This window comes from Formica exsecta, unplaced genomic scaffold (genome assembly GCF_003651465.1).
Source record: "Formica exsecta isolate Colony F162 unplaced genomic scaffold, ASM365146v1 scaffold893, whole genome shotgun sequence".
NCBI classification, from domain to species: domain Eukaryota; kingdom Metazoa; phylum Arthropoda; class Insecta; order Hymenoptera; family Formicidae; genus Formica; species Formica exsecta.
This window is the reverse complement of record NW_021853662.1, coordinates 53,109-64,619: the sequence shown is the minus strand read 5'-3', so window position 1 is coordinate 64,619 and position 11,511 is coordinate 53,109. Positions and strand designations below refer to the sequence as shown.

At 33.3% G+C, this 11,511-nt stretch overlaps 1 protein-coding gene across 1 annotated transcript in view; it reads left to right on the top strand.

Annotated features, from left to right (window-relative positions):
• LOC115244945 (5-hydroxytryptamine receptor 1) overlaps positions 1-4,521 on the top strand; it is a 98,385-nt gene extending 93,864 nt beyond the window's left edge. Inside the window, exon 7 of the mRNA XM_029822970.1 lies at positions 3,183-4,521. Coding sequence (XP_029678830.1) covers positions 3,183-3,866 — 684 coding nt within the window. The 3' untranslated portion in view covers positions 3,867-4,521. The remainder of the gene's footprint in view (positions 1-3,182) is intronic.
• The last annotated feature ends 6,990 nt before the right edge of the window (positions 4,522-11,511 follow it).

The window sequence follows — 11,511 nt, the reverse complement described above, 5'->3', positions numbered from 1 at the left end:
TATTCTATTAATAAATTTAATTTATATATAATTTAATTAAATATATGCGCAATTAATCTAATAACAAGATAGATTAAAAAGCAAAACTTTTGCACATGCAAGTAGTGTTTTGTAGATGCTCAAGGTTCACCTACTTTACGATGACCTGCGATCAAATATTTAACGAACTTCCTTGACAAGACTGCTATTCTGAAACAGAACGTAGGGCGAAATAACTTATCGTATCGGGCATTACGAATTTATAAAGCGACGATGCCTTGTAACAAATTGCGAATTCTTGTTCCGTCACAGAGTTATAGCAACTCGCTATTTGTGATAAACTGCTCTAATCAATGGGTATTTAACAGTGAAAGTATTTAAGTAATTCCGAGTTAGCTAGTCATGGCCATTATGAAAGACTAAAGACAAATAGAGTGTTTATCGAACAGCAAAGCGTCCCCCGATGTTAATCTTTTACAAAAAAAGAAGAGACTCTGCGCTTCTCTTTCATAAATATTATATAATTGTAAAAAATAATTTTGCCTCTGTAATGTATTATAGTTATATTAATTATTATCTATAAAATAAAACAAATTTTAAAGAATATATTAAATTTTATATTTTCAAGATTATAAAAAATTATACAATTATTATTTATAAAGTTATAAAGAAATTAAAATTTCTATCTTATCATAAAAACATATTATCATATAAAAAATATTATTAAAAATAATAAAATTGAATATGTAACGAGAGGAAATAGTGTGTTTTAAAACTATGTTCTGTTACACCATCGTGAAGTATTTGTTTGAGAAGAAATTTTTCTCGGAGCAAATAATAAATGAGGTGGATATAGATATGGCGATTGAAACTACGCGTAGACCAGCGAAATGTTTTCTAAAATTGGAACTGAAGGAGAAAGATATTTCGGTCGTAAAAACGAACCGTAAAGTCAAGTTTAAATTTTTCTCCATCGAGGATACGAGATCGCTAGGAGGTCACCGAGGATTTCGTATTGCTCCCTCCCAAGCATCTTTCTTTCTTTCTTTCTTCCACCTTAAAGTTACGAGAATTTCCACTTCTCAATTATCCCTAAGTGTCATCTACATTTCTGAGGTCGGACCACTCGGTCGGAAGACTCATCTGCATTTTGACTTAGTTACATAACACGCTTCTTTGCCGCTTCACCGCCACGGCCGGTGTGTCGTGAATTTACATTGCTTGCAAAAACAAAATATACATCAGAGTCAGACGGCGTGTTCTATCGTCGCGTAACTCAGAATAATTTCTCGACTCTCTTACTCTTTCAACGAGGGAGAAAATCAATGGAAAGTGTATACGTTTGATCATTTAAACAGCTCGCGCATTCAGCGCGACCAAAGTGACTGCTACTGTAATGGTCTCATTTGCCTAATATCTGAAGATTGCGTTCTATGTAAATATGATTGAAACTCAACCATAGAAAAATTGCAAATTTATTTCTGCTTCATTTCTGAGAGAAATTATTGTATTTTTTTCTTTTTTAAGATAATTTAAGAGATACGCGCTTTTTTCAAAGAATGATTTTTGCGTGTGAATTGGTTTCAATATTCTGTACAAAGTATGTGTTGGTACGGTATCTTTTGTGCGAAATTCTACAGAGAAGTTCCTCTTTGGAAAGATTCTCGCAAGTATAGAAATATCTTGCGCGCGAAGAACATTCCACAAATGGCGTGAAGAATGATTCAATACTTATCATGCATCCGCGCGCGGGCTTTCTTTCACGCAAAGATGCATCGAGCGAAGTGCGTTAAGGTACCGTGAACAAAATTGAAAGCCTTTATCTCCGAATATAACCAATATAATATATCTGTCAGGAAATTTAACATCGTTTGCAAGAAATATTATTTCAGCTGACATCAAATTTCAGTGTGAATTACAAGGAATAAATAGTATTTCGAAAATTTCACAAGAAAGAGAAAGATAAATTATATTTAGAAGCAAATATTATTAGAAATAAATATTATTTGTATCCTTTTGAAGATATATATACAAAAAAATACAAAAACTTATGTTTCCTCTTCTTTTTCTAATTGAAAAAATTTAATTGGTATTTTTAAAACACATTTAGTCGATTTTGTGATAATTGTACAATTTTGGAATACGATGAAAGATATCTTACTCTGATATATCTAGTTTTGTGTGGTTTCATCATTAATTGCATCTCTTTCTCTCTCTCTCTCTATCTCTCTAAATATATAATTATATTATTATTTATCTATATCAGTAATTATACACTATCATATTATCAATAATTATGTTAAATAATATCAATTTTATACAAAATTTGATTCCCATTACATCATACTTAGTTCTAGTCATTGTTCTAAAAATCAATTCTAAAATTTCGTAAAAAAGTTCGCGCAACAGAAATTACGTTTTTTTCTGTAAAAGAATACAGAGAGAGAGAGAGAGAGAGAGAGAAAACTTTCTCATAATTTTTTTTATAAAAATCCATTAACGTGTGGTCTGTATGCTATATATGCTCAATGATGTCCATTATATGCACCTTGACAAAAGTCCATTGTGCGTGAACGTACGCATTTTTCTATTGACATAACACTTGTACACGTTATGTCCACATCAGTGGAACACCGACGAATGAGTCAGACAGCGATATATAAAGTCGGCGGCGTGCCTTTGATAGGCTTCATCTACTGAAACCCTCGTCGACAAAAAAAAAATCATCAGTTTTGAATCGGATTATATCCGATCCAAAACTGATATGTGCTATTATAATAATGTGTTACGCACGCGAAGTCACAAAATTATTAATAAAAACTTTATTATACTATGGTTAAAAAAAGATTATTTTACTGAGTTCTTTTTAATTATAAATATAATTAGTTAAACATAAATAAATATCTCTTTTCGCACGCAGATAATAAATACTGGTTTTTTTTTAAATAATTCAATTTTAATAATTTCAAATAATGTAATCTTCTAAATCATCTGACTCAAAAATTATCAATAAAAAATTATTCAGAAATATTTATCATCTGCATGGAGTTATAACTCTCAACTCAATGTATAAGGCGACAAAAATAATATTTTCTAAAAGTACAGCTCGCATGCCGAAAATTACACACAGTTGACACTAGAATATTCTTTCTTCCCTTTTTATTGCCGATATAAGTAACATTTGCCGGATTTTTCTGTTACAGTGCAGCGGACATGCGGTCCGATGCTTCGCCGGCGGGCCGCGCAGGAGCAACGAGTCGCAATGTCCGATGCTGCAAAGAATCGAGAAGCCGGTGCTATCGACGGCGACGACGCCGTCGATGACGTCGTCGACGACAAAGCAGATGACAACGACGACGACGCTCGTGCGCAATCATCTGAACAGCACGTGTAGCGTCACCAACTCGCCGCACCAGAAGAAGCTGCGCTTTCATCTGGCGAAGGAGCGAAAAGCCAGCACCACCCTTGGCATCATCATGGGTGCGTTCGTCGGCTGCTGGCTGCCATTTTTCGTGCTGGCGCTGGTCAGACCGTTCCTCGAGGACCCGGACGCCATTCCGGCCTTTCTCTCGGGTCTTTTCCTCTGGCTCGGCTATTGCAATAGCCTGCTAAACCCGATCATCTACGCGATCCTTAACAAGGACTTCCGCAAGCCGTTCCGCGAGATACTTTTCTTCCGCTGCAACAATCTCAATCATATGATGCGCGAGGAGTTTTACCAGAGCCAGTATGGCGATCCAGTTAATAACTACGAGATCAAAGCTGGCTGCAGCGGCGGCGGTGGCGGTGCGGAGAGCGCCGAGAGCGCGGAACACTACGAGGACGGTAATCAGGACATCGTCGAGTCGATGGACGTCACCGGCGCGCCCGACGAGAGCTTCCTATGATCCGAGGAGCGTTCCTCGTCGTTCATCGAGGACCGTAATATCCGACGGAGACCGCCGTCCTGCTGTATCGAGCCCCTCCACATCGCCGTCGATCTCACCAACGGCACACAAAACGAGATCCTTTTATGATCGATCACGATCGATGAGGATCGCGAGGACGATGCCGCGCGTCATCGTCATCGCCATTGTCATCGTCCTGAGAGGGTGACGGGACGGTTTTCATTCCGCGACCGCGTGACGAGCGCGTCGCGCAGGGATATCTCTCGAGAGATCCTCCTGTGATCAGATCAACAGCGCTGGACCGCCTGTGTGATCTTAACGCCGTTATAAGAGATCGGCCGAGAAAGAAAGAGAGAAATAAATAGATAGCTACTGCGCGATTATAGTTGTGTCGATAAATTCAAAATCTCACGTAAGAACTCTGTCTGTGTGTGACTCGAAGTCGAGGAGCGATTTTCGATCGCGAGAAAAATATTTTCAATAATTTCATTGATTTAACTCAAATTTATTCACACCAAAGGTAATTGAAGGGCTTATTTTCATATGGTCTTAATTTCATATTTTTTAAACACTGAGAATATATGATGTGTGTTATAAAGCTATGAAAATTCATACAAATTCATAAATATATTTAATAAAACACACACACACACATGTATATATATATATATATATATATATATATATATATATATATATATATATATATATATATATATATATATATATATATATATATATATATATATATATATATATATATATATATATATATATATATATATATATATATATATATATATATATATATATATATATATATATATATATATATATATATATATATATATATATATATATATAATATATATACATTTATTTATTTATAAAATATTATTATTATATAAAAACGAAGAATTTAGATGTGATTTCCGAATAAGCTCTTCAATAAAGAAACATAAATAATCATCTGTGAATTAAACAATCGGATGAAGAAAAAAAGTGTAAAAAGCTTTTATTATTATTAAGTACACTTTAGAAGATTTAGAATTCGCGACAGAATCGGGAGGTACAACTTTATGCGTGCCGTATATTATGATATGTTTTTTTTAAATACATAATGTATGTATTCAGATTCTTCAAACGTTTTCTGAATTATATATATTTCTGTTGCGAATTACAGAGATCGCTCAAAGTGCGCTTTATACGTGATTCTAGTTGAAATTATAATCATGACGTACACACATGATAAATTCAAAGAGAAAAATAATGATTATAAAACGAAATCTCCCGCTTTTTGATTTCTTGAATCGCAAGTGATTATGACATAACGTGCAGCTGTTCGACAGAATCGAAATCCGTTATTCTAACATTGGCGTGAGGCAAAAAGATCGTTAAGGTCGAGCAAGCACAAACTCTGCGAACATATGGCGCGCAATAAAACATGACAATTAATTGTTACGAGAAATTGTAATTATATCTCGGAAAAAAGTAAAAGAGATTGACGCGCGATAACTAGAAATTATCGTCAAGAACGCATTTTCTCGCACAATATAAAGGTTTATGCAATAAAGATTTATGATGCGGAAATCGCGGTTGCGACGAATGCGAATCGTCAGCTGTAATAATCCCATATAAATTCTAGTAACAAATCGATGTTAAATGTCAAACAATAAGAATTTTATTTGAGTCGTTCTGATTATTTATTTATTTATTTATTTGCCAATTGAACGGAGCAATCCCATTTTATAAAAGTAGAAATAATATAAAGATTACAATTATCATGATTTCTAGTCTATTTTTTCATCTCGTTTTCTCTTCAATTTCATAAATAAGGATTACAATAAAGGAGAGAATTATAATGATCACATGATACATAGTTTCTAATTTATTTTCGGTCTTGTTTTTTCCTTGATTAAGATAACTGACGATATGATTATCGGTTGCACTTATATTTATCAGCAAATATTGGACCAGCTAAATTAATGTACAGAAATGCTTTAAAAAACTATATAATTATATTATAACCGGTCAACCAAAAGGTAATTTTGAGAGCAAAGTCAACGATCCAATGAACCGAGGTAATTGATTGATTCGTATAAACATTGCGCGACTTGGATGCGGACAAACGATCGCGCAAACAATCGCGTCGTACTGGACAATCAAAGAAGAAAAGGGGAATGGGAGGAAAGAGGAAGGGACCTGTTCATACGAACTCGAATTTTATTCTCCACGAAGACGCCAACGACAGCGAGCGAGATTGAATTTTCTACATTGTCATCGTTGCTGACAATCGATAACCGAAGCTTCGGATTCCAGTATGGCCAGAGAGATAGATAGATAAAAAGAATAGAAGTAGGTAGAAAGAAGAAGAGAGAAACAGAGAGAGAGAGAGAGAGAGAGAAAGATTTGTGCTCTCTATGTACATTCGTCACGCCGTCGTTGTCCGACGAAATAAAAAAGTACCACAAAAGAAGTTGCATTAAAAGTTCGCATCGCGAAAAGATACGCTGCATTCTCCCAAGAAGTTCGCGATCGTTTAATACAATCAATTTAATCGCTGACTTGGAAAATACAATCAATTACTACTGGGTTACTGTATATAGTATCAAGTATCCAGAGGCTATCCAGACAAAGATCCTAATGTATTTCCTACTGATTGCTTTGTGGTATTCCGATTTCGGAAATGTACCTTCCGGCGTGCTACGCCGGAAATTAATAGAGTAATCGAGCGGCGCCAACAATCATAAATTGTTCATACTTGAATGATATATGAAAGTTAGATTGCATTCTTTCTGAATTTCCGCGATCTTTGCCAATTTCTCTATTTAATAAGAGCAATAACTATTGAAAAAAAATAAACCAACGGAACTTAATTACGTTATCGAAATGTTTTCCGGAATTATCCGCTCGCACAACACACGAGACCAATAAATTATTACGCCATTAATTTAAGTTTGACACACTAATCAAACAAAAATGAATTGAATGATGAAGAAATTAATATCTTATTTTAAAATAGATTTTGTATGCTTATCTTATTTCTCATTCTAAAACATAAATTATACCAAGCCATTGAAAAATTGCCCTATTATCACAAATATAATCATCTTCTTTATTTATTTATAAAAAGTGTATATGTTATAGCAACAGCCCGAAAAATCATAAATGTTTACAATAGTCCAAAAAAAAAAAAAAAAAAAAATTTGCATACCTAATTCTTCACAAACAATTTTATACGAAAAGAAAAACATTGCTAAAAAATAGTCTTATATATTCGTAACATTTATTATATAAAAATTAATTATGTTATATATTTTTTTTTTCTCTATAATATTTTCTCTATAATAAATATAATATAATAAAAATTATATAATTTTGCTAGAGAGAAATACGTTGCAGCGATATTTGTTTCTTTTCCATATAAGATTCCTAAAGTGTGCAAATATTTTTATTCATATATACATATATCATACATGCATATATTTTTTTTAACACTTGGAAGTTAACAAGTCATGTGGAAAATGAGAAAATCGGCACTCGATATTTTCATTCCAAACAATAGGACACTCTAAAAAGCCTAGTATGCTTGTGTGTTTACCTTATTTGGGGTAAAACCGATTCACGAGATGGTTCGCGGAAGAGGCAAAGGAGCTACAAGAAGAAAGGAGGAATGAAAGGGAGGGTAGATTCCTTTGAAAACATTGATCCAAGTTATGCGAAGCGACAAGATGCCGAACCGAGCACTCGAAATGCATTATATGTACTTCGGTACGAAATAGCTCGCATCGAAGTATATACGCCGCAACAAACGCGAGTGTCTACGCATGCATGCGTGCACGTGTATATATGTGCGTGTATGTATATATATGTGTGTGTACGTGTGTATCGATAGGTGGATAGCGCGGTGGCGGGTCTTGCGTGTAGGCAAGACGGCAGCAATGAAATTTGCAAGACATTACGAGTAGTTAGAGCTAGTTTGATTTTGATTGGGGTCGAATCAAGTCCTGAAATCCGACGCAAAATCTCGAGTCGAACGTCCCGGCTCGCGAGCAGTTGGCTCACGATAAATTCGAGACTCGCGTAATCACGATCGTGCGGCACGCGAGTGTTTTCTCGCGATAATCGCCACGCCAGATCGACATGGATAAGCCAAGGCCAATATCGAAATTGCACGGGCCGCAGAAGAGAACGGGGATGAGGAGGGGGGAGGGGGGGGGGTGATTTTTTTAGGGAGAATCGAAATAACCCGAGTGACACTATCCAAAATTTTACGCGATCGATCAAAGTTGGAATTGTTCACGATGTATCTGTCAAAGCGCGAAAGCTTTTCCTAACTCTCTCATTTTCAAATTGTCTTCGATAGATGCGTGTGTTGAGGAAGCCATTTAAACGTTTTGTCATTTAACATGCTGTCTGTCATGTGTATAATATTGATGTCAAATTTTAATACACACATTAATTAATGTTAAATTAATACACATGGCCTGACGCACGCAAAATTCTCTCTTTCTTTTTCTCTGTCTGCATTTCTAAGAATAATATTTCAACAATTTTTGTGATAACAATATAAAACAAAAAATATTAATGAAAAATCTATAACTGCATAGAAATATTTCTTATCGGCTTGGGATTGAATTTATCGCTTTAGACGTTGGCAGTCAATGTGTTAAATTTACCAAATTATCTTAGATATCTTTAATTTTTTGTTTTAAGATATATAATGCATCAGATTGTAAATTTATCGCGTTATCATTACTTCAAATTATTTAGAAAATGAGAAAATCGACTACTCTTCCGAGACTTAAAAAAGACACACATACACATAATATTTATAATGACTTGCGAAATTGGTTAAATGTTTTCAAAATTTCAAAAAAAATTATTAATTAGGTAATATTGTTATAAGAATTTATCTATAATTATATTAAATTTAATATATATTAATATTCTTTTGACAACATGCAACTTGCGGAAATTTCTTTTTATATGTTTATGCCACTTTAAAGAAAAATGTTATGAAATTTTCGAAATGTTTCATCAATTTCGCGAGTAAATGCATATAACGCGCCTATATGCTTGTATCTTTCTATACAGCAACGTTCTGCGTCGTACGTGAAATATAAATATAAATGATATAAGTATCTATATACATATATCGTGAAATACACTTGGTGCTAAAACAAATTTTTCCAACTCTAACGGCAATAGATATACGTAACGAGATAACTTTAATCATGTAAGCTACGTTTCAAACGTGATATATGCTACACATTCCATTGCTCATTAAACTACCGTCATTTGCAGTCGTGTGGAGGGGACCTATCACTAGCTAGACAATCCTAAATGTTTATTAAGCGACCTATTTGTATGTAAAGTAAATCAAAAATGTATTAAAGGATCAGAGAGAGAATATCAGAGAAGCTGTCAAATTATCATAATTTCGAAAATTTGTGTCGGTGGATCTCTTAATCTTTTTTGAATAAACAAAAATTATTTTTTTTGTTATGATAATATTTGATCTCATTTTTTTCCTAAGAATTAATTTTCTATAAACTCTAAAAATATATAAATTTTCATTAATTCTTTAATATAATCTAATTTTATATTTAAATGTAATTATAAAATCAGTCTTAATTAAAATCACAATCTGAATTAATTTACAAAGTTAATATATGAATTTAAACAAAAGGCAAAAATATATAGTTTGCCGCACTAAGTTTAATCACTTTTTCAAAACTCACAAAAGCGAGCGATTTATATCAATCACGCGTTAATTAGCAGAGGCATAAATGCGATAAATCTTCACAGTATAATAACGAGTTTTCGTTATTCATTGCTCGTTTCGTTCTTGGACGGAAAATCGAAAAGAGAAGCGCAACGCGATAAAACTACATCGCGCGAAAGGGCTTAATGCGATTAAGGGATCGACTGACAGAAAAAAAAAAAAAAAACGAGAATCCGCACATGCATGCGCGAGACACATATCCGCGATATTGCGGGAGAAAATTTATATATTCGCCAAAAAAAAAAAAAGAAAAAAAAAGAAAATGTTCGATGTATATAATTCATAACGTAGTATAATTCATAACATCATGAATCATCGTCGGCAAGACATATGTGTACAATCATTACAATCGTAGAGATGAGAATTTGGGGAGAGAGAGGCTAGGGAAACTAACGCGCAATATTTCCTCTAACAAGTCGTTACACGAATAAAGTGTCACAGTATATATATATAAATGCAGTAATCAAGATGCATCATCGATGTCGTCGTCTAGCTCCCCGAAATACGATGTTTAGGAATAAATGTATAAGCGTATTAATACGACGTTGAAAAAGAATGATAGAGCGAATGTCTTCTGAGACCGTGAGAGCTTTACTCTCGATAGCGATAGTAAACATTTTCGAAGAAGATAATCGGGAGAATCACTCTCAATATTCTGTGATTCCTGAGAATTATCCTATTTCTCGTTTTCGAAAATAGAATGCAGAGTACCGATGTACTGATCGCGTACATCAGTGCATTATCTCGTTTTCGAAAGTAAAAGAGACTCTCGCAAATAAAACATGGAGTCTAAAAGGTCCGTATTCATAATTTTCATTTAATGCTAAATTATTAAGAGTTATTCATATATTCGAAGTTATTCAGTTATTCGAAGTTAAATACATATGAGCGAAAATTCTATTCATTCTATTCTATTCATTTTCGACCAAAGAGAAGCAATCAAATTCGATTTTCGTGACCTCATTCATTACTCAGAACGTATTTGAATCATGAATATCATAGATAAAAATTTAAGGATTAAACATAAAGTAGTAAATCAGAAATTAGCACACACATACACCACAGTAGTTATTTATATACATATCATAAATGCGATTCTTATGTGTTAATTACGAAAGGGGTTCACGAAAGCCGAAAGAAAAAAACATTATAATTTCGAATAATTAATTGTATGACAATTATAAAATAGCCGAAAGATAATTAATAATCACATATTTATTTTTTCTTTTATTATATTTCTCGCGTTAAAATAAGTAAATATTCGTTGTTAAATGCGCGATGAGAATACGGACTAATCTGTTACCGCGAATTATAGCGCGGTAATATCTATAATCTTTAGAATTCTCGTCTTTATAGAGGCTCGAAATTCTCTAATAAATTTTCCGTGCGCGTAAGCGTACTTTTGAATGAGAGGAGTTCGAAGTTATAATGGTTCGATCGTTTTAGAAGTATTTAAATTAAGTCGTTTTCACATCTTACAACCCGTCATCTCTGATGAAAATTCATTGATTGGCGCGTCGTATGTACCTTTAGAATAATGGTACAATTACATACGATTATAAAACCGAGTTATATGCAAGGTGTCCCGCCCCCAACAGCTGTGTAAGTTTTGATAATAGATTCTTTAAAGCGAGTTGTGCGTGAAAGTTTTCCTAATGAAAATTTTATGTGGGTCATTATAAATCTTATTATAATTATTGTTGTACATTTAAATTTCAATGCGTAAAAATCTTTAAATTTTTTGAAAATATATGTTGTAATATATAATTTATTAATTTATATATAATTATTTTCATTATTATATATGTATTTGTTTATTTATGTTATTACATATTTTTATAATTTATTTATTATATA